The sequence below is a fragment of the Vigna unguiculata genome, chromosome 11, assembly GCF_037176805.1.
Source record: "Vigna unguiculata cultivar grain cowpea cultivar isolate G323 ecotype 2 chromosome 11, ASM3717680v1, whole genome shotgun sequence".
NCBI lineage: Eukaryota > Viridiplantae > Streptophyta > Magnoliopsida > Fabales > Fabaceae > Vigna > Vigna unguiculata.
The window spans coordinates 38,606,488-38,630,152 of NC_140802.1; the positions used below are offsets into that span (position 1 = coordinate 38,606,488).

At 29.2% G+C, this 23,665-nt stretch overlaps 1 protein-coding gene across 1 annotated transcript; it reads left to right on the forward strand.

Annotated features, from left to right (window-relative positions):
* The first annotated feature begins 4,104 nt into the window (after window positions 1–4,104).
* LOC114168527 (cellulose synthase-like protein H1) lies at window positions 4,105–18,619 on the forward strand. The gene is made up of 14 exons (XM_028053381.2): window positions 4,105–4,205; window positions 4,375–4,523; window positions 5,125–5,166; window positions 7,326–7,432; window positions 13,089–13,225; window positions 13,336–13,646; window positions 13,877–14,204; window positions 15,788–15,910; window positions 16,221–16,337; window positions 16,471–16,683; window positions 16,796–16,904; window positions 17,081–17,268; window positions 17,495–17,845; window positions 18,001–18,619. Exons 6-14 carry the CDS (start codon window positions 13,390–13,392, stop codon window positions 18,553–18,555), a joined length of 2,241 nt encoding a protein of 746 aa, XP_027909182.1. The 5' UTR covers window positions 4,105–4,205; window positions 4,375–4,523; window positions 5,125–5,166; window positions 7,326–7,432; window positions 13,089–13,225; window positions 13,336–13,389; the 3' UTR covers window positions 18,556–18,619.
* The last annotated feature ends 5,046 nt before the right edge of the window (window positions 18,620–23,665 follow it).

The window sequence follows — 23,665 nt, forward strand, 5'->3', positions numbered from 1 at the left end:
CAACCAAAAAACTATTAATTTTGAAATTGTTACAAAACAAAGTTGATAAAGTTAAAATATATTTTTAAAAAACTAAAAAAAAAAACAAATATTCAAGTTTAAAAATATTTCAAATGTCTCCTTACTTCTTCTAAATTATAATAAAATCTCTTTTTTTTTACATTGATAAAGATTATAATATACTATTTAAATAAAATCACATAAAAAATAATAATAATTTAGATATAGATTTTTCATTTGAACTTCATGACCATATATTAAATTATTCTATTATACTAAATGAAACATCTTTATACAATTTGTGGATTTGTGGTGATAAAATTACATCAAATAGAATGATTTAGAGAATAAAAATAATTATATTAAAAATCATTAAAACAATATTCTATGTAATAAAAGATCAACAAATAAAAATATTAAAAAGTAAAAATGATATGCCTTATAAATAATTTGATATATCATTGAACAAAATTGCACACAAAAAAATAAAATGTATAAAATAAAAGGTACCTTATTAGAAATATGACAAAATTTTCTAGATATCAAACTGGTCAACTGAAAAATATTGAAAATTGTTTGAGAAGAAAAAATCTCAAATAAAACAAAAACTAAGGGTATAGGAGAATGAATAAGATAAGATTTTTTAGATTATATATGAAATGAAGGGTTTACACAATTGTACATAAATTAATAATCAAATACTCATGTGAAAAATAAACAATAAACAAAAGTATTAAAATGAAATAAAAATAATCGAATCTTGAGACCCAAAAATTATTTGAATAATTGAAATTGATAATACACCCGATATTATTTATGTGAAATATGGTGTTAATGATGATGAGAGCAAATAATTAAGAACTTGTAGGAAATAGAATGGGATGAAGAAGTCTCCCTTAGGATGCAAAGAGTTGATTGTTGAGTAAGGATTATGTGGCATAACCATGAGGGCATAATTATAAAATTTGAACACAACATATAACATTGTCCAATGGTTCACCGTATTATTCAAGAAACAATGCCAACTAAATCAATATAAACTGAGGCACATGATTGAAAGACACATGTTGAATGAGTACTTGAAACATGTTCATTTCATGTTTCCCTTTCTCATGAATTAGTTTTTTTTATTCATGCATTGCACGAGTAACTTAGATGATAAATAATATTCTTATTAGTATCTCATTAACATGATGAATAAAGAATGTAATATTTGATTTTAGTAAGAAAATAATATAATCATCATTCATAATATATGTCTAAATTATAGTAAATAATAACAGTCTCAAATATAATTTATATAAATTAAAGAAGATTAACAGCATGTTACATTACCTCAAAATTTTATATTGAAACAAAAGATTTTTATTCATGGTAACTGTTTTTCTCAACAATATTAATATTAATATTAAACATAAACATAACGAGAATAATAGCATGTAAAAAATCATTTTATATGTGTTCCTTGCAATGCCGAAAACATAAATAATAAAAATATATTCATAGCAAAATGTGCAGACTAATAAAAAAATCACACAATATATGAAAAAACATTCTCTTTTAAACAAAATAGCCAAAAAAAAAATCGTAGTCCTAAATTCATTACAGATGTAAAAGAAATTTGTATATGCGGGTATTTGCGGATAAAACTTATAATAGGTAGGATGGATATTGAAAATGAATATTCACGGGGTACGGATATTTTTATATCTGCATGTTAATGGGACGGGTACGAGTATCATATTATTTATACCCGTGGATATCCGTACCCGCTATATTCTCATTTAAATTAAAAAAATTAAATATTAACACATTGATTTTGAATGGATTATTTTTTATCAATTGATTTTAAAAAATCTCCATTTATTTGTAAACTATCATTCAACACAGTTATTTGCACTTTGTTTAAAATTTATAAATGTTATGCATTGTATTTTTATTTGAATTTATAGTTAAAATTTGTTGTTAAATATTAAATTTTTCTTTTTGTAAATACCTGCGGATACCCATGGATATTAAAAAGATATGTAGATACATGCATAACGGATACCCGACGGATATAGATAAAATACGGAACAAATATTTATCCAATGGGTAGGACACGGGGAAACTACTATCCGTACCCTACTCGTCCCGTTGACATCCTAATTACATGCAATGTAGACATGTAAAATTATAAAACAAATGCAAAAACAATCTCTAAACATGTAACCTCGTTAAAGCAAGACAATGAACATTTTTAAACCTAAAGTAACACATCAAAACTATTGTATTTTGGCAAAATATCTATTCTGAACAAATAAAATAAAATAAAAACATATTCTTAGCAAACCGTGCAGAGAACACAAAAGGAAATCAAAATGACTCAAGACTACTCATCTCATGTCATTCAGTCATGACAAATCTATAAATTAGCATGCACCATATATGGGCAAAGAACAAACGACTTTTGTAAAAGTTTTGTAAAAGTCACATCGGGGTTGAAGATTAGGAAAGTAAAACTGAGTTAGTAGCATTGGGTGATAATTCACGAAAGAAGGAACTTTTCATACAATGGTATAAAAAGATTATTTTTTTAGTGGTGAGCATAAAAAGACTAACTTTGATTTATGATCGAATGCTTTAATGTAATGATGTACAACAGAGCAAGGAAATATCTAACGAATATATATTATAATAATTTAAGTTATAGGACATGTTACACTGGACAGTACACTTCAGTTACGGTTGGCAAAACGGGTCAATCCGACTTGTTTTGGCCTACCAAAAATAGATTAAGTCAGACCAGCTCACCATTTAAAAATGGACTAGTGACTTGCCATTTTTTATAAAATTTACTTATATATATACTTATAAATAAATATTTAATCATATAAATATTTTTTACATTTTTAATTGATTAATTAATATAAAATTAAAATAATTATTATATTCACATATTAACTTATTCTATTATAACTAATAATTAGAACTTAATTTGTAAGTGTTAATGATTTAAATTATAATAGTATTATATTTTTACATTTATACAAAAATATAATATATAAAATTTAATTTTTTTAATTTTTAAAAATTACAAGAAAAATCATTTTGATTGACTAGGTGAACCAGACTAAAACAGGCTAGCATGTTAAAAACACTAACCCAACCTGCCTTTTTTTTGGCGAGCCGGTCCGGTAGGTCAGACCCGCTTTAACATTCTTAACCTCAGTAATCAATATTTATTTCAAAATAAATATTATTTAAGAATTATTTAAATAAATGTTAATATATCAAATGATAGTGTTGTTATTATTATAAGTGTTTTTTTAATTATAAAAAAATGTTATTGTAAATATTTTTGCTAAATAAATTTTTAATTTCTTAAAAAATTTATAATTATTATTTGTATTTTTAGTGTTTAAATATAAAACTTTTAAATTTATCTAAATAAATATAATATTATTATTATTATTCTATAAAAAAATAAAAAATAAAAGACCCGTGCAGCACGGTTTAGAGACTAGTTTCTCCCTAAAGTAATGAAATAGTAAGTTATATCATTGAATGTCTTCGTAAGTATTTTTAACAAAGAGAAGTATGGACATATAAATAAAAAAAAAAAAAAAAAAAAAAGATCAAGAACCGTATACAAACATTTTTAATATAAGAGAGTCTCGGTCTTAAATTTATAACTTAAATTTTACAAATAAGAAAAATCATAATATGTGTCTTAAATTTAAAACTCAAAAAATCTCATCTTACATAAGATGGTGATTCTCGAGAAGAAGAAAAAACACATTTAAGTATATAACTAAATTAACTTTTTGAGTTTTAAAAGATTAAAATATAAATAAAATTATCAATTAATTAACGTACTATGATAAAATATAATATATTAAAGTCCTAATAAAATTCTTATAGGTGCAATTGTCATTACAAAAATATGTAATTTTAGATGAGGTTTATTCCTTGAGGTTATAATAACCTCCGGTAAATAATAATAAATAATAGGTATGGTGGAGGTTTTGAGAACCGTATTTAAGTATCAGGGGTTTTTTGATGAACCCCTGGAAAATTTTTATCTTACCTTATTTTTTTATTTCTCACCCTTTTTTCTAATTTTTAATTAGATTATTCAGATTTTCTCCCTTTCTCACTAAGTCAATCTAGAGGAAGAAAATGCAGCCTTCCTGTGCCTCCATCGTTTTTGGTTCAAGTTCAAGGTAACCAAGATCTTTTCTCTCAAAATTTTGTCTCCTTATTTTTGTTGTTCTTTCGATTTCATTTCCCTTTGTCTCATTTCAATTTTGATTTTGTTTTCGTTTTCGTTTTCGTTTCCATGCTGCTATCGATTTGGTTTCCTTCTTTTCATCTCCTTTACCCATGCCCTAGGTCACTGATTACTTTGTCACCATCAAGTAGTAGCGTTGATCGTGCCACAGTTACCGGAACCAGAGTGTGATTCCATTGCCACCGCAACCAGAGTGTGATTCCATTGCCACCGCAACCATCGTAACAGTGTAATCCCTACTTTTGTTCAGGTACTCCTCTTTGCAGCTCCATCTTAGATTTTGTTCTTAAGTTTCACCACTTCGCCATTTTTTCTTTTCCAACTTTTCCTTTCTTTGCTGAGGTAACTCGGTAGGTTATTCCCTTTCTTTGTTGTATGCCTTCACACCTCTTTCTCCCTAAATACTTATCATTCACATTTCTAAATATAAGTGATATAAGTGAAACCAACACTTGTAAAAAATAATATTTCATTAATTTACTCTAGATTTTCCAGAATAATTAATCTTTATTCTGTGTAGAGTAATTTTCCAGAAAAAAAATTGTGTAGAGTAATTTGTCTATTATAAAAGTATCCCGAGAAAATGAAGTTATGACTAATTCTGTTTTAATATTGTTTGGAGGAGAAGATTCCAAAATGGGGAAACTGAATGATATAAATATGTCCCTGAAATGGCTTCCACCTCACTACACGTAATTGTGTTTATACTTTGTTATAATTGATTTTTATTTTTTGCCAAGTTCAAAAACTAAAGTTTCGAATTTCATGTGACAATCTGTTGATAAGGACTTGATTTTAATGTCTAATTGCTTTTGATAAATAATGTTGTTATCTCACTTACATGGCAGCAGCACCTTGTCCAAGATTCAACCAATTGGCAGCTCTTTATGATGGTAAAATTCTATTTATATTTATATAGATTTTGTTTCATGAACGTCAATGCAATAACGTGTGGAGTTTTAATTTTTAATATGAAAATTGGCCTTACAATGTTATTGCAGACAACTAATTTTGGTAAACCTATTCCTATAGGCCTAGTCTTAGAATATGGAGTGATAATGACTATTTCTTTCCACTAACAAAATGAATGGAAGTTGTTTGGTAGGTAGGAATCAATTACCGAAGAATGAAGATGTACTTCTCCAATATCTACATTATTTTTTAAGTCATTTTTATAACCTGTGAAGATATTTTTGTCTCCTTACAATTATACTCTCATTTTTTAGGCTCTCTATAGTTTATAGTTTTCCCTTTACTGCTTTGAAGATTGTCTCAACCCTGGAAGATGGCCTTGTTTAAAGCTCATTAGTAACTCACCAAAATTAGTGTGGTAAACCTCTTTTATGTAAATAGAAAGAATCCAAAGAATGAAATGACCTGAGTATAAATCTCATGAAATTTTGGGGTTCTGATTCCTAAAAGAACCAACAATATTAATATTATTTGTTAAACCAAGAATGGTCCTTTTACTTGCGTTTCATTTCACAAGCATAAGCAAGTGATTCTTAATATCTTTATTATTTTCATTATATACACAAACTGTAACAAGAACAAGAAGCTTATTTGTCCATGACATAATCTATCTAAGGATGGAAACTTCTGTTGGCACTTTGAATGAGAAAAAATGATCATTTTTTAATATGTGAAGTTTTCATTGCATTTTGATGCACATAAGGAAAGCCTTGAGAAGCCCTTGACACATGAAAAATTTTGCTTTTTAAATGAACCTAAGAATACTACTTAAGCATAAAGGCAATAACATGGCTTTTGTGTTTCTTTCTGCCCATATTTCCTCCGGTGGCATCTTTGTGTTTCCAAACTGTGAGGCAGGAACCAAAATGATTTGCGGATCCTTTACATTTAATAATAAAAGCTTTTGCTATGCTCTAATGTTTTAAAGTTGTTCCAGGTTGGGTCAAATTCTCCTAGGAATTCTTGCTTCTTCCCAAAACTTTTTTTATACTTTTCTCATACCTTTTAAATCTATAGGAGGCGAATGGACACAAAGAGTCAACCATTGTTGCAGCAGCAACAGCAGGATGTAGTTCCATTACAAGACAGTTACATGCAAATTTGTTACTGTTAGATCAAATCTCTATTTGTTTTGCTAGTAATTCTATTATCAAGTATACCTTTGCCAACTTCATTAAAACTGTTTAAATCTTGATTATCTTGTCACTCATGAATTTGTTTGCTAATATCCAAAATTGGTAGTTTGCTAAACAAGAACACAACCCAAGAACCTACATTTGATAGGATAATTATTGTCTACAGGTAGTGTTTAATTGCATCTCTGATCTCTACTATGCTAGTTTGTAAAATGAAATTATTTGATTGTATTATGGACTGAAAGTTATATACCCGTTAAAAGAAATAATAAAAAGTTTGATGAAAATTATCCCTCTTTGTAAATAGTTATCAATCTTTCCTTGCATTTCTTATCTATATGCTTGCTATTTTGAGAGTATTTTTTTTTTTTCATTTAAGACAATGATAGCTATAAACTTGTTTTTTTTATCATCTTAAGAAATACTTAAAAGATTATTTTGAAAAATCTCAAATAAGTTTATTATGAAAAAAACTATTCTTTCATTCTATTACTCATCCTTTCTCATCTACAGCTTTTAGTTTCCTCTGCTATAAGAGCAGAACTATCAAATTATGAAAAACATATTTTGTTTAATTAAATTTCTAGTTTTAGTTTTAGTAGAAGTTTAGCTTTAAAAACTTTTAATTTAAACCATATTTTATATATATAATACTAATTTATATGTTTCAAACGATTATGATAACTTTCAAAGTTTTATCCACTTGTTTCAAAGAATATTATAGTAATACCTTTACCACACAACCATGTAATATGATGTTGACAATTTTCATGAATGTGAGCCATTTGAACAACAAAACCTAGAAATATTATTTTCTAACGAGGATGGAAATATACAACTGGCAAGGTTTTTTTTTTCATTTTTCAATTGTTGAGTCATTTTACTAATTCATCTTAAATTATTATCCTTCATTGTTTAATTTGATGTGTTTATCTTATTTGTAGCCACCTGAAGATGAAGAAAATATCAACCAAGAAGAAAATGTCAACCAATAAATCTTCTACATGGGGACATGTAGTTACACCTGCAGCTCATCATCAATCTCATTCAGGTAATTATGATCACTTAAAACCATGAACAATTATGATCTCTCCATTTTAATCTGCTCAAAACAGTTAGATGAGAGTTAAGGTTCGAATCCATGTAAGTATGTGTTTCATGTCAAATAGGTTATATTCTGAAGTATTCCTTGAAACAAGGAATGAAATGCTACTTTATGATAAATTAGAAAACAACACTGATTTTCTTTTAAATGATTGTATATGTCTAATAAATTTTCTCTATTGACTTTATTTTTGCATATTTTTTATAATTCTTTCCACCAGAAAGACAAACAGGAAGGATAGGAGAAATAAAATTGGTAGCTATCAAATCTTATAATCATGCAATGCGTATAATTAAGAAGCATCCATGGTTTTGAACTACTACATATCATTATTTTTGTGAGAATTGATTTAGTTTACCTATCAGTTGGAACAAGCAATATGTGGCTGTCCACATTCACTACACGGAAACCATAATTTGTCATATAATAATCAATGTCTCTCAATCACATCTTCCTATTTGCTTTCTTGTTTTGCAAATTAGAATCTTGATGTCCAAACTCAATCTTCAATCATTAGCATCACTGGATAATTATGATGTAGTGGTTTTCTAAAATACGTGTGTGGGTGAACTTCTCATAAAATTCAGAGAATTTGTGGTCTCCGTACTTCTGATTAGGAGTCTCTTCAATGTTTTTTCTATATATAATCATATCCATATGGATTAGGGTTTATTAGTAGTATTGAAATTTTTGTTACTTTTAATAAAAAGGATGTCTTCATACATCTTTTTTAATTGACAATATATCATATTTCCATTGGTTTGAGATTTTTATTGATCTAGTTTTGACTTGAAGACTGATTTGACCTATAAGCTGTTTTCCTAATTTTCTAGCTTTTAGACTTTCACTATTTTTTCCAGAGACAATTTTTTCCTAAGTTGGTGATAACAAGAGTCATTTACGATCACATAAGCCTTTGCAAGTAGCCAAATATAAGCTTCAACTCCTTGGTTTGCCGGAAGATAAACATTGCTAATAGGACCAAAGTTATCACCCTGAGGATGTGGTTTGCTTAGCTCAATGGCCACTGGCTTTAATGTTCCATTATCTTGTAAGAAAATGATGGTCCTGGTAGCATAGGCCTTTGTCTCTGTTGCATTGATTCGTCTCAAATATGGAATAAGTGTGTCATGGTGATCTAGAATGAAGAGTCTGTTGTTCTCCATCAGTACGAAATAGTTCACTGAACAATGGTATAGGACTAATCCTGCTAAGTGCAGTAGGCAACTAAATTCCACCATCATAGAGTCAACAAATATCATCAAAGCTAGTAAACTCAGGTTGGTTGAATTGTAGTCTAAGTGCAGATTGTAACTTAGGTATCACATTTTGAGATGCAGATTTAAGAATATAAATTTCCTTTTACATTTTGGTTTATTGTAGGTAGATAGTGCACTCCTTATTATGTCATTATCATTCAAATGCTACCTCTCCAACACTTATTATATTAAGAGCATTATGATTGCTAGTCCACTATTGGTACTATTTGAATGAATATTTGTATTGATTGCTTATTTTGAAGTGACCTTGAAATTTTTGCTTATTTGTATTGATTGATACCAAAATGTTAAGCAATAAATAGGATAGAATAAAGTTTTTTTCGTACTCAAATAATTAACTAAACAAATCAATTATCAGGAAAGTACAACTTTAGCATTATGAGCACTAATAACTTTTTGGTATTAACAGGGGTTTTTGAGGAATTAACGGAGGTTTTTGGAACCTCAGGCATTAACGGGGGTTTTTGGAACCCCAAACATTACCTGAGGTTTTCGGAACCTCATGCATTCCTAGGGGTTTCAGAACCCCATGCATTACTGGGGTTTTTCAGAACCTCATGCATTATTGGGGGTTTTCAGAACCTCATGCATTACTGGGGGTTTTCAGAACCCCATGCATTACTGGGGGTTTTCAGAACCTCAGGCATTACTGGGGGTTTTCGAAACCCCCGGTAAGTTGCGCTACTTCCAGGGGTTGCTTAAAACCCCCGGTAATTCGTTAGCCACGCTTGCCCTTCTGGGGGAATATCAAACCCCTGGTAAAACCATTAGTGGGGGTTAAAACCCCTAGAAACGTCAAATATAACCCCCGCTAAAAATAATTATTTTTGTAGTGTGTCTTATGTAATCCGTGATTCAACATAATATTTACTGTTAAAACTATTTAAGCATTGTAGCGAAAGAGGAGTGATCCTTTTACATTAAAGTTAAGAAGTTCACAACTTAAAAAATTAACATATTTTAATTAAACTTTGTTATTTTTTTTTAATATTAAACATCAATATATATTATTATATTATTACGACTGAGTGTTAAAACATCCTCATATATAGTATTAATATATTGATTATCAATAGTTGTTTTCCTTCTTGTTTGTAAAATATATCAATTCTTTGTACATATAGTATAGACAAAAAGTAATACATTAGCTTTTGGTCACACATTTTTAGGATAACTTTTCCTTGATTGAGAATTAAATGTTGGGAAACGATTGGATAACTACTTTTTTGACCGCTTTTCTTAACGTGGTATTACGTTTTTTATTTTATATTTTTTTCTCAACGTACCTTCTATTCTAGTAGTAGAGTCTTGTAGAGAAAATGTAAAAATGTTAGACGTGCGTGCAGAAAATTCACATTCACTTATCTCATTCTTCCAAACAGAAGTGTTGTTTCATTTTCATGTGAACCTGAAGTTTTATTTTTGGACTAAAAATTACCTAATCTGTACCCCGTTTGTGGAGGTTCCCATTTTCGAACCCAATCCTTTACTGTCATTTTCGAACCCTAATCTCATTCCATTGCACCCACGAAGGCACCCATCAGATGTGTGCATTTGGGGAGGTTTTATTTTGCATTCCTCCCAACTTTTCGTCGACAACCCACGAAATTCCCCTCTCATCTGAACTCTGCAACCCATAACCTTAATTTTGAAAACAATTCCTTCATATTGGTGTCAAGTTTGCAATCCCTAACCGGAGGCTTTAGCTATTCATGTTTTTTCATGGTTCCTGGTCAGAGATTTGGGAAAAAACTTGGTTGTCACATTTTTAAACTTAACTTGCAACTGAAGAGCAATTAACTTGTAACTTATGAAAGAGTTTTTGTACAAAATAAAATTGTCAATTTTCCATATTGTATCAGGAGACACAATTCCCTTCCTAACTAAAGTGGTGGATTCCACCTGTGCACACCACTACTAGAGCCTATCCCACTTGGGTCCACAAGGTATAGGTGTATTTGGGGAAAAACTTGGCTGACACACTTTTGAACTTAACTTGCAACTGAAGAACAATTAATTTGTAACCCACAAAGTAATTTTTGCACAAAATAAAATTGTCAAATTTCTATATTGCATTCGGAAACACAATTCCCTCCCCAACTAAAGTGGTGGACCCCACCTGTGCACACCACTACTAGAGCTCATCCCACTTGGGTCCATAAGATATAGGTGCATTTGGGAAAATTTTGGCTGATATATTTTTAAACTTAACTTGCAGCTGAAGAACAATTAACTTATAACTCACGAAGGAAATTTTGCACAAAATAAAATTGTCAGATTTGCATATTGCATCAGAAAACACAATTCCCTCCTTAACTAAAGTGGTGGACCCCACCTAGGAACACCACTACCAGAGCCTATCCCACTAACATGTGTTGTGAAACATGTTAAGAAGTTAGTTGTATTCACTAATGTAGTATCCAAACACTGCCAATATATGTGTGCAAAAAGTATTGTATGGGTGACGAATTAATTTTACTTTAGTTGCATGTTAACTTGACATCTCCGGACTAAATAATTCCAAAATTGTCTTTTGCACAAAGTCCTTGTTTTGTAAGTAGTTAATTGTCATTGTGTTAGAATTAATTTCAGATATCTATTAGGAAGGGAATTTAGTTTCCTCCTGCACTTTCCAAGTATGTCAATTTTTATTTTTGTGCAAAAACTCCTTCGTGGGTTACAAGTTAATTGCTCTTCAGTTGCAAGTTAAGTTTAAAAATGTGACAGCCAAGTTTTTCCTCGAAGTGCGCCTACACCTTATGGACCCAAGTGGGATGGGGTCTAGTAATGGTGTGCACAGGTGGGATCCACCACTTTAGTTAGTGATGGAATTGTGTTTCCTGATGCAGTCTGGAAATCTGGAAATTTTATGTTGTGCAAAAACTCCTTCGTGGCTTACAAGTTAATTGCTCTTTAATTGCAAGTTAAATTTAAAATTGTACCATACAAATTTTTCCCCAAATGCGCCAAACCTTATGGACCCAAGTAGGATGGGCTCTAGTAGTGGTGTGCACAGGTGGGGTCCATCACTTTAATTAGGGAGGGAATTATGTTTCCTGATGCAATATGGAAATCTAACAATTTTATTTTGTACGAAAACTCCTTCGTGGGTTACAAGTTAATTGTTCTTTAGTTGTAAGTTAAGTTTAAGAATATACCAGCTAAGTTTTTCCCTAAATGCACCTATACCTTGTGGACCCAAGTGGGATGAACTCTGGTAATGGTGTGCACAAGTAAGGTCAACCACTTTAGTTAGGAAGGGAATTGTGTTTCCTGATGCAATAAATAAATCTGACAATTTTTTTTCTCAAATATCTGGAATGGAACAAGTAACACCATGTCGAGAGAGAAGATGCAAGGAGAAGACCCAATTTCTATCGAGGAAGAAGACGAATAACACCCTTTGTCACCAAAAATCCCCCACTGCCATGCGAGAACCTCGAAAAAATATGAACACCTAAAGTCTTCCGTTAGGGATTGCAAACTTGACACTAATATGAAGGGGTTGTTTTTGAAACTTTGAAGTTATGGGTTGTAGAGTTCAAATGAGAAGGGAACTTCATAAGTTGTCAACGAAAAGTTAGGGGGAAAGCAAAATAAAACCTCCCTAAACACACATTTGGTGTGTGTCTTCCTGGGTGCAATGGAATGGGATTAGGATTCCAAAATGGCAGCAAAGGATTGAGATCCAAAATGGGAGTTTCCACAAACGGGATAGAGATTGGGTCATTTTAAGTCCAAAAATGAAAGGTTCAAGGAAACAACAATGGAAAATTTTCACAATAATTTTATTTCGAAGAATGGAAGTAAGTGAATGTGAATTTTTTCCACCACCACGCGTGTTTTACATTTCTTTTACCATACTGTACCACTATAAGGTAGATTGAGAAAAAAATTTAAAATAAAAAACGTACTGGCACTTTAGGCAGTAAAAAAAGTGGTAAAAATAGTAGACATCCCATGTTTTCCTTAAATGTTCCATCCGTGAAAACCAACATCTTGAATTACAAATCTAGCAGCAATTTGTGAGCCGTGTGGTCGAAAATGCTTTGGAAGACTGAGATGGGACCGTAATGCAGAAAAACACTGAACATTAACGATCACCTTCACATCACATGTAATTTTTATCTTGTCCTTCTCCTCTAGTGGTCCTCTCCCTACACCGATTCCTGTGTACGGTATGGTTTTCTGTATGTAACACAACCACATGGACCAGTATCTTGTGTTACAGATAGTGCCCTAGTAATTTACGTAATGCGATGGATCACAACTTTTTCTCTGACATGTATCTATCTCTCTATATCTCGCTTCTTCTCTTTCAGACGAATATATGGGGTGCTAAAACGTTTCCCAGATGGCCAATGAAACAAGTTACTAGAAAACGAGGTACAAAATAACCATCCAATAACTGAGCTGTCTGCTGCCACAATAACAACAAAGAAGAATCTAGGGCCGGCCGGTAACTGTTAAGTTTTAACTGTCAATTCTTTGTCTGTTACCTAGCACGTGACTAATTACAATTTTTTTACGACACTCATTTGTTTATTTTAAATACACGTTCCTTCGTAGTCATCATCGTATTCACACACACTCAGAGCTCTCTTAGCACCTTGGCTCATATCAATGGCCAACCAAAACTCTTTCCCTCTCTATGAGAAACACCGGTACAAGTACACTTATAAAAGGGTAACGGAGAGCTTGCTTTTGATCCTTCTCTTGTTGCTGCTTGGTTACCGCGTTATCTCTGTCAACAACTACTCATTCCCTTGGTTTGTTGCTTTCGTCTGCGAATCATGGTTCACCCTCTCTTGGTTTTTCACCCTCTCCACTCAGTGGAGTCCAGCACTAATCAAAACCTACCCAGAACGTCTCTTACAAAGGTATGTTACAGTGTGTTTTTTAACTTTTGTTATATATTATAATATTTTTAAGCAACTCACAGTATAAGATTCCTTGCACTAACGTTAACAAATCATGTTTACATTAATACAGTCTAAAAGTACTGGTGAGGACAACCAAAATATATGATTTTTCGAAATGTTTTAATGTATAGACTGCATGTTTTTGTCTTTGGTGATGCATTGTTGGTATTAGTGAATTTTGTGAGCAGTGTGCAGGAGCTTCCACGAGTGGATATGTTTGTGACAACAGCGGATCCTGTGCTTGAACCACCTATTATCACAGTGAACACTGTGTTGTCTCTGTTGGCACTTGATTACCCACCTCACAAGCTTGCTTGTTATGTCTCTGACGATGGTTGTTCCACTCTTACCTTCTACGCTCTTCAAGAAGCCTCCAAATTTGCAAAGTTTTGGGTACCATTCTGCAAGAAACACAATGTGCAAGTTAGAACTCCGTTCAGATACTTCTCTGCCAAACCAGAAGTCTCCACGGCCAGCAACACACCAGAGTTCAAACATGAATGGTTACAGATGAAGGTAACTATTCCTTAACATAATTATACATTATTTTAATTATTCTTTTCCTGTAAAAGTTACATTAAAATTATATTTTAAGCTTTATGAGAATGATTTCGAATATATTTAGCATATAGTTATTATCCATATCAAATATTATTTTATAGAGACTTTATAAAAGGAACTGTTCTATCCAATATTTTATATAAGAATCAATTAATTAATTTTCAAGATTAAGAAAATAGCTAATATTTCAATATTAATATTGTTTTAAATTGTATATATTTGTTAAATTATTGCTAACATTTATGAGACTTTTTTTTTCAATTATTTTAAGCGCTTCAAATTATCTCATCATTAATATATTTATCATTTTAACTTTTATTTAATATTCATGTGAATGATCAAAGTAAAAATTCTTAAAATGTTCCGCATACAAAATAAAGTTAGACTTAGAAAAGGTCTAGAATATAAATGTATTTTATTTATATTTTACTGGAAAAAATGAGTCGTAACAAAAGATATTTTTTTCTAATAAATAATTAACATTGAAGACATTCTCAATTTCTCATAAAAAGAATTCAGCTATTAGATTTTAGAAGATTATTTTAGCATACCATTTTTTGTAGATTTTAATAAATATATAGGAATGTAATAACTTATAACATTTCTTTTAAAGATTAGATTTTGTTGTTTTTTATTTTAATGAATATCTATGATGAGAATTAAAATATTTGAAAGAACTTTATGCAATTATAATATTGAAAACTCTGATTTTCTGGAAAAAGTTTGAAACTGTAAGAGATAACAAAAGAAATTCTAAAATTTAGTAATGGAAATTAAAATCAAAATGGTTTTCAATATTTTACTACATAAATGATTTTATCGTCAAATTCTTTTCATATATCTACATTATACTAAGATGCATTAGCATCATCTTGTATCACTTTTTTTAGATCAAACAATAGATTTAAAAATATGATTTTTGCTAACTAATAATATTAAATCCGAAATCTTAATTGATAAAGATAAGATTGGTCTACTAAGTTAATCTTAGAGAAGCTACGTAAGATTGGAAGATAAATAGGATAAATTATTGTACTAATATTTGTATTATTCGACAAATAAAGAAAAGATTATATGTAATGCCAAAAATACAAGTTTTTGGCTACTAATATAAAAGAGAATGAGAGGTTAAGAAAAATCTCACCGGTTTGAATGAAACTGTGGGTATAGTGTGATATTTATATATCTTATACTAAAACATTAGAAAATATTCATCGTAATTAATTAATCTTAAAAAAAACTGTAATATGTTAAAATATAGTTAAATACCATATCACAAGTTTTTTGTTATGTTCCGAAACTCGGTAATTCTATCAAATACAGTAAAACGTATTTACGTTAATTTTAAAATCTTAGTAGATTACATTTTCTCTAAACTTTTAATCTGATTTTTATTGAAAAAAAAATCCAAAAAAGAGAGTATATAATTAATAATTAATTAAAGACAAACAGCAGACTAAAATCAATAAAATAGTAACTAAGTTATGTTGTCTCTGACCACAAACTTTCAAAATGGTTGTCTTGTTGTGTGTTGGCAGAATATGTATGATGATCTTAGCCAAAAAATAGAATTGGAAGCATCCCAAAAATCAAATCCAAGTCATGGAAACTTTGCTGTTTTTTCAAACACTGAGAGGACAAATCATCCATCCATAATCAAGGTATATAGAATTAATTATTTACGCCATTTCGTGAACTATTCAACAATATCAAACAAATTTCATAGTTTCTATATTCATCTACATCATATGTTTATCTTCTCTGTCATAAATTGTTTTTATATATCTTCTCTTTTGTCATGTTATTGTTTTTAAATCAATTCTATTTTATATATATTAATTTTCATATTTTATAATTTTAAGATAACATTTTTATTACTCAATGAGATATATGAACAAAACCCTGGCATGTTATATTTAACTTTAGTTTAAAACAAAATACCACTGCTTACTTATACTAAGAATTTGTAAGGTTATATGGGAGAACAAAGAAGACCTTGAAGATGGGTTACCTCATTTGATCTATATATCTAGAGAGAAGAGGCCAAAACATTCTCATCATTTCAAAGCTGGTGCCATGAATGTATTGGTGAGAAACTATTGTCTTTTTTGTTTTTCTGATATATCTCAATGGTGAATCTCTCACTTCATCTTTTTGCCATGCTTTTCATCCCAAACTCATAATCTTTTTGGTAATTCAACGTCCAACAATTATATTTCAGACAAGAGTCTCTGGGTTGATAACCAATGCTCCCTTTATGCTGAACGTGGACTGTGACATGATTGTTAATAATCCAAAGATTGTTCATCATGCATTGTGCATTTTACTTGATCCCAAAGGACAAAAAGAAGTTGCATTTGCCCAATTTCCCCAACAATTCTACGCTACGTTGAAGGACGATCCTTTTGGAAACCAGATGACAATTTTGATTAAGGTGATTGGAATTAAATACTAATCTTTACAGAAGAGAAGAAAAAACCCTTTTCAATATATATAAGTTAGGTCAATTTATTACTTCTAAGAAAATCTCTTTCTATATAATGCAGTACTTGGCAGCGGGATTAGCTGGGCTGCAAGGGCCTTTCTACGCAGGAACAAACTGCTTCCATAGAAGAAAAGTTATATATGGTCTTTCTCCAGATCACGTTCACAAGGGTACATGTTACATTCATACTTTCATGTTTTCATGTTATAATTCAGTATATAGTTTGTGTTTTAATCCTGTATATATAAAAGTAAAAATTCAAGTGTGATGTTCCTTTAAAAACTATATTAAGAATATTTTCCATGGCTTCCATGGTTTATCTTACGCATTCCAGCAATTTTTTCAGGAAACAGCATATCAGAAAAGGATTTAAAACAAAATTTTGGAGCTTCAAAAGAGCTTATGAAGTCAGTTGCTTGTGCATTGGAGGGAAGGACATATTCACCAAATGCTGTTAATATTGCAAACGTTATTGAGGCAGCAAGCCAAGTTGCTGGTTGTGGATATGAATATGGCACAGGATGGGGCAAACAGGTATTCAAATAAGGATGAGAAATAACCGTATAAAGTTTACTTCTGTTACGTCATAAGTCTTACATCGATTAGAAATATGTTCCGGTGTAAACCTGATCTTACAGTTTTTAAAAAATTATGTTTAAAATACACTTTTTAACACTAAAATAATTTGATATTTTTTTCATATATAAATACATATATATTAATGAAATTGAAGCAGAAATTGGTTTGATGGAAACTATAGGTGGGTTGGATATATGGATCCCTAACAGAGGACGTGCTTACTGGACTGACAATCCATGAAAGAGGTTGGAGATCAGAAATCTGTACACCAAACCCAATTGCCTTCACGGGCTTTGCTCCAGGAGGTGGCCCAACTACAATGGCCCAACAGAAGAGATGGGCCACAGGGATGCTGGAGATCTTTGTAAGCAAGCACTGTCCTATTTTTGGCACCCTTTTTCATAAGCTTACTTTGAGACAGTGCATAGCATATATGTGGATTCACAATTGGGGACTGCTACCAGCGTTTGAAGTATGTTATGCATGTCTTCTTGCACACTGCATCATCACCAATTCCAATTTATTGCCACAGGTAAACAAATCAAACAACAACAACCTTTAAACAAAACACAAATCCAAGTGTATGTACTTTATTACTAGAGTCCTAAATTTGTAGTATGCTTATATCTATGTTTAGGGTTTAGGGTTTATAATATGAAGATTAACTTTGGATTGTGTTTAATTCAGGACCTTGGAATGTGTATTCCAGTTGCTATTCTTGTAATTTACAAGGTATACACTGTATCAGTGTATTTAGCAGAAGGGTTATCAATAAAAGCATGGTGGAATAATCAAAGGATGTCAAGAATAACACCCATGAATGCTGGTTTCTGTGCCTTTCTGAGTGTCCTGCTCAAGACTTTAGGAATGTCTGAAACTGTATTTGACATAACAAAGAAAGATTTACCTCCAACAAATGATGTTGGAGATGACAAGGATGGTGGCAGGTACACCTTCGATGAATCCCTAGTTTTCTTGCCAGGCACTACCATTTTGCTGTTGCATTTGTCAGCAATAACTATCAGGTTATTAGGAACGCGACCAGTGGTGGCAATTCAAAGCAAGAACGAGTGTGGAATTGGTGAGATTTTTTGTAGTGTTTATTTGATTATTTGTTATTGGCCATTTCTGAGGGGATTATTTGAGACAGGAAAATATAGGATTCCCTTGTCTACAATATACAAATCAATTGTCTTAACATGTCTCTTTGTACACCTTTCTAGAAAAACTGTTGCTGCTTGATCAGGTTTAGAAACTATGGAAAAAACAATGAATATGGTGAATATGAGAAAATATTTTGTTAATATCCCATACGTTATGATTATACTCGTGGACCTGTGGTTCCATATTTTAACCGTAAAACCTTAAGACATGGGTTATGATTATAGTTATTGAGAAATTGTGGTTTCATATGGTTATATAACATTAGTCTTACGCGTATAAGACATTTGATATCACTTTAACCCCAAAATCTTAAGACAATGGTGTTATGGGTCTTTACTCTTATATAGCATTTAACTTTGTTTATTCTATTCAGTGTGAGACTTTTGACTCACACTTGGACTTTTTCCTAACATAATTTCACCATGTGCTTATTCAAAAAAATTTAAAAATAAATATAATTATGTGCATCGTATTCCATGAGTTATTTTTTATGTTTATATAATGTAGCTATTCATTTAACTGTTTATTTATAGACATGGATATACTATGTTTTTGAGTAACGAGATAGTTAATTATACCTTGGGCATATTATTAAAATATTTGTTATTATAATTTACTATTATCTTCGAAAAAAAATAAGTGGGTATGTATTAATACGTATTTCCGAATTTTCCATATGAATTTAAGCATACACCGAGATAGAAAATTAACTTTAATATAATCTTTTAAATTTTCGATATGTATCTAATTGTAATTAGCATCAAAATAGTTATTCAACAAATTGTCACAATTTTTTATGCTTTCCACACCGTCAATAAAATTATAATTAAATATAACATGTATATTAGCTGCTTCATATGTTTCAAAGGTTAGGAACTTTCAACTAAATTAAATATAAAGAGCTATCATAATAGCGAAAATTTAAATATGAAGTGTGTTAAAATTAGAGTAGTGATTGGTACGACCACAATCATGAATCCTTGTTAGTTAACTGTTACAAAATGATTAAATATAAATATGAAATAATATAATAATAATTATTAAATCAATAATAATATTAAGACAATATATAAAACAATGAATATTAAGAGATCAACAATTATAATAATAATAAAAAATAAAAGATAAAAGGTAAGGAGTAGAAATATCTTGGGTTGAAGCACGCATAGCGCTATTTTTAGAGAGAAAACGTCCCTAGGGCTAAACAAATACACAATCATATGTGTTTCAAATCAAATGTGTTTCTCTCTCAAGATACAACAACCCGCCAAATCAAATGTGTTTCTCTCTCAAGATACAACAACCCGCCAGATTGATCGAGTGCAGCGAAGGATCTCCGAACCTTATGAACACCACTGTCTTAAAGATAATATAAACAATAAAGAATAACACTCTTAAGAAAAACTCTAGTGTTTGTTGTCTCTGTTGTTGTGTCTTTCCCATACACTTAGGTGGTATTTATAAATAGAAAAGGGAGACAAAGAAGTAAAAGTAATAAGAATATAGTCATTAGCCATTAAAAACATTAATCCATAAATTAAATATCTATAAAAATATAAGTAACAATAGAATTTTTATTTTAATTATTTATTTTTTAAATTATAATAAAATATTTCTAACAAAAAGAAATTTTAAGATAATCAAATTTGATTGAATGAAAAAAAATCAGCCCAAAACAAATAGTAAAGTACGTACTAAAACGTTGTTGCTGTTTATTACTAATACTATCAATATATTTTTCAAATGCATTTTTATAATTACAATTTTAAAAATAGAATAAGCGTTTTCAATTTAAGCAAACAACTGGACTACATAAATCAACAAAATAATTTTTTGGATCTTAACCAAACAAGATTGTTTAAACCACTGATATATATATATATAATTTACACTAAGGATCTCATATACTATTCATTTGTTGCAATTTATAATTTATTATACATCTAAATTTCTATAAATAAATAAATATTTAATACCACAGTAATATTTTTTAGAGTCTTGTTAACCGGTGCCCTAAGGGTACTAGTTAAGAATAATTAATACGCATTGAATCTTGTAAAAATTCATAATTAACTGTAATATTAAAGGAAATATAACTAATGGTCATTAATATAATTTTATTTTATCTAAAGTACTAAAATGTCTAAGTGTCGTAAATGTTTAATATTTTATGGAGAATGCTAACCAGTAACTTTAAGGTACCCATTAAGGAATCATTAATACGCATTGGTCTTACCATTCTTACATCGAAAACTGGAATAATTAAGTCCATTAATTGAAATAATATAAATGCATATCACACGTTTTATAACGACAAATTAACCTTTGAAATTTTTAAGTAATAACTTTGATACTAAATAAACACTTTGAAATCTCTAAGGTCTCTATTGAAAGTTTAGATAATTAATTTTTTTTATTGCTTACTTTGTATATTTATAATTAATAATTTCAGATATTGAAATGAAAATTATAATATGACTTCCATTTTTTTACTCTCATCATTTACTCTCTGACGACTTAGTATGAGTCATTGATTATTTCAAAGGAAAAGATAGTGACACATTAATGAATGGTCCACACTAACTCACCTCAGGAAGTAAAGGGTGAGAGTCACAGAATTGAAGCCATAGTATGATTGTCCTATTGAAATAGTCTATTTATTCAGATTTGGTTAAGCTAACATGAATATTGCAAAAGGTTATCGAGAAGTCAAAGAAGGAAATTCAATGAAGTCTCATATTTCAATTGTTTTTCTTTTTTAACTTTTTAGACATTTAACACCATTCTTTGTTGGTTTTTCTATTAATTTAAATTTTTATATGTTTAATTATATTTTAATTTTTAGCAATATTAAAATATAATCATGTCAGATTTTATTTAATATCACAATTAACAATAAACTTTTACAAAATTCAATGCATATTAATTATCCTTAACCAATGTCCTTAGAACATTGATTATTAAGACCCATATTTTATTTAAGGGTCTTGCTAACCAGTGTCCTAAGAGTATTGGTTAAGAATAATTAATATATAGTGAATCTTGTTAAAGTTCATAGTTAATTGTGATAATAAATAAAATATGACCTAATAACCATCAATGAAGTTTTATTCTATTTAAAGGACAAAAATACCCTTAAGTGTTGTACAAATGTGTTTAATAAAATAACAATATTTTAATGTTGCTAAAAATTAAAATATAATTAAAAAAATAGTATAAAAATTAAGAAAAAAATAGTGTTAAACATTTTAAAAGTTTACAAAAAATAAAATTAAAGTATCATTTTGAGACTTCGTTAAATTTCTTTTCTCTAACCTCATAATCTTTTGCAACATTTTTGTTAACTTAACAAAATCTCTTGTATTAAAAAAAAAATTTCAATATCTGAAATTATTAATTATAAATACATAAATTTAGCAATATAAAACAATTTAATTACCTAAACTTTTAGTAGAGACATTAACAATTCTAAAGTGTTTATTTGTATCAGAGTTGCTTAAAATTTCAAATGACACTTCTGTCTTTATCAAATCAGTTATATGCATTTACGTTATTTTAATTAATGGATTTAATTATTGCAATTTTCAGTGTAAAAATAGTAAATCAATGCGCACATGCGCATTAATTAATCTTTAATAGTGTCCAAATACTGGTTAACATTCTCCTTTATTTAATGCTCACAATAAAAGCTAAAAAACAATTAAATAATAAAATAACTATATTTTAATGTTGCTAAAAATTAAAATATAATTAAACATACAAAAATAAAATTAACAGAAAAACCAATAAAAAATAATGTTAAAATATCTAAAAAAACAATTAAACAATTAAAGTGCTTGTTTGTATCACAGAATTATTACTTCAAAATTTCAAAGGATATTGTTAACACCCAATTTCATCTAGGTGAATGCATTCGTAAAAAAGATAAAATAAAAAATATGTTTTTGATTAATTGTCACACCCTTTTCATGAAGCATATTTTCATCCCCACTATTTGCTATTTTCATCCCCTCTATTCTAATATTTTAAGATCTTTGTTCTTAAGGAAGGATATAATTTTAATTTTTAGAAGCAATATTCTTCATAATATTTAGAATAAATATATGGGTTAAATATGTTTTTTGTCTCTTAATTTTTAGTGAATTTTAGAATGAGTCCATTTTGAAACTTTGGACCAATTTAGTCATTTATCTTTCGAAATACATGGATTTAGTCATTTTAATCAAATTTTGTTAGGTTTATTTGATGTTTCGTACGCATTTGAGGATTGTATTTGAATTGTTTATACTGTTTGACACATTTTTGATTTAATGTTAAGTCAAATACTATTATGAAACGTGCTTGAAATTTCAAATAAACTTAACAAAAATTGATTAAAAGGACTAAATCCATGTATTTCGAAAGATGAATGACTAAATTAGTCCAAAGTTTCAAAATGGACTAATTCCAAAATTCACTGAAAGTTAAAAGAACAAAAACATATTTAATCCTAAATTTAATTCATAAAAAAACAAAGTTCAAAATAGGATTTCTTTAAAACCATTTGTTAAAAAATAACTTATTAAAAATTAATATATTAGTATTTTAATCACATTTTTAAATTTAAATTATAATATGATGACTACCGATATCTACGATTGTCTCATTAATATTTTAATCATGTTTTCCACATGTATCCACATTTTTAACAATAACTAATTTATTTAAATTTATATTTTACATCAAACTTTATTTAAATTTTATTTTAAAATTATAAATATATAGATTAATAAATTTATACTCGAAATATTTGTATAACATTATATATTCAACAGTTTTTTAGAGTTGGCTTCAAAATAACAATTTTATAAATTCAAATGTAAAATTTTAAAACAATTTTATAACAAATTAAGATAAATATATTTAAAATTTTAATATTAAATACAATTAATATTATTAAAATATTTAATAAAAATATCAATTTTAATAAAAATAATCATAACATTGTATAAAAGTAAAATTTGGTCTAAATTTGGAGCGCTTGAAATTGAAAATTTAAAAAAAATGGAACTAAAATCAAATCAAATTAACAAATATGATGATCAAATTGATATTCATACAATAATTTGACACGTGTCATCATATTAGATTGACACGTGACACACTACAGACGTGACACATGGCATAAATATTTAAAAAAAATTTTAAA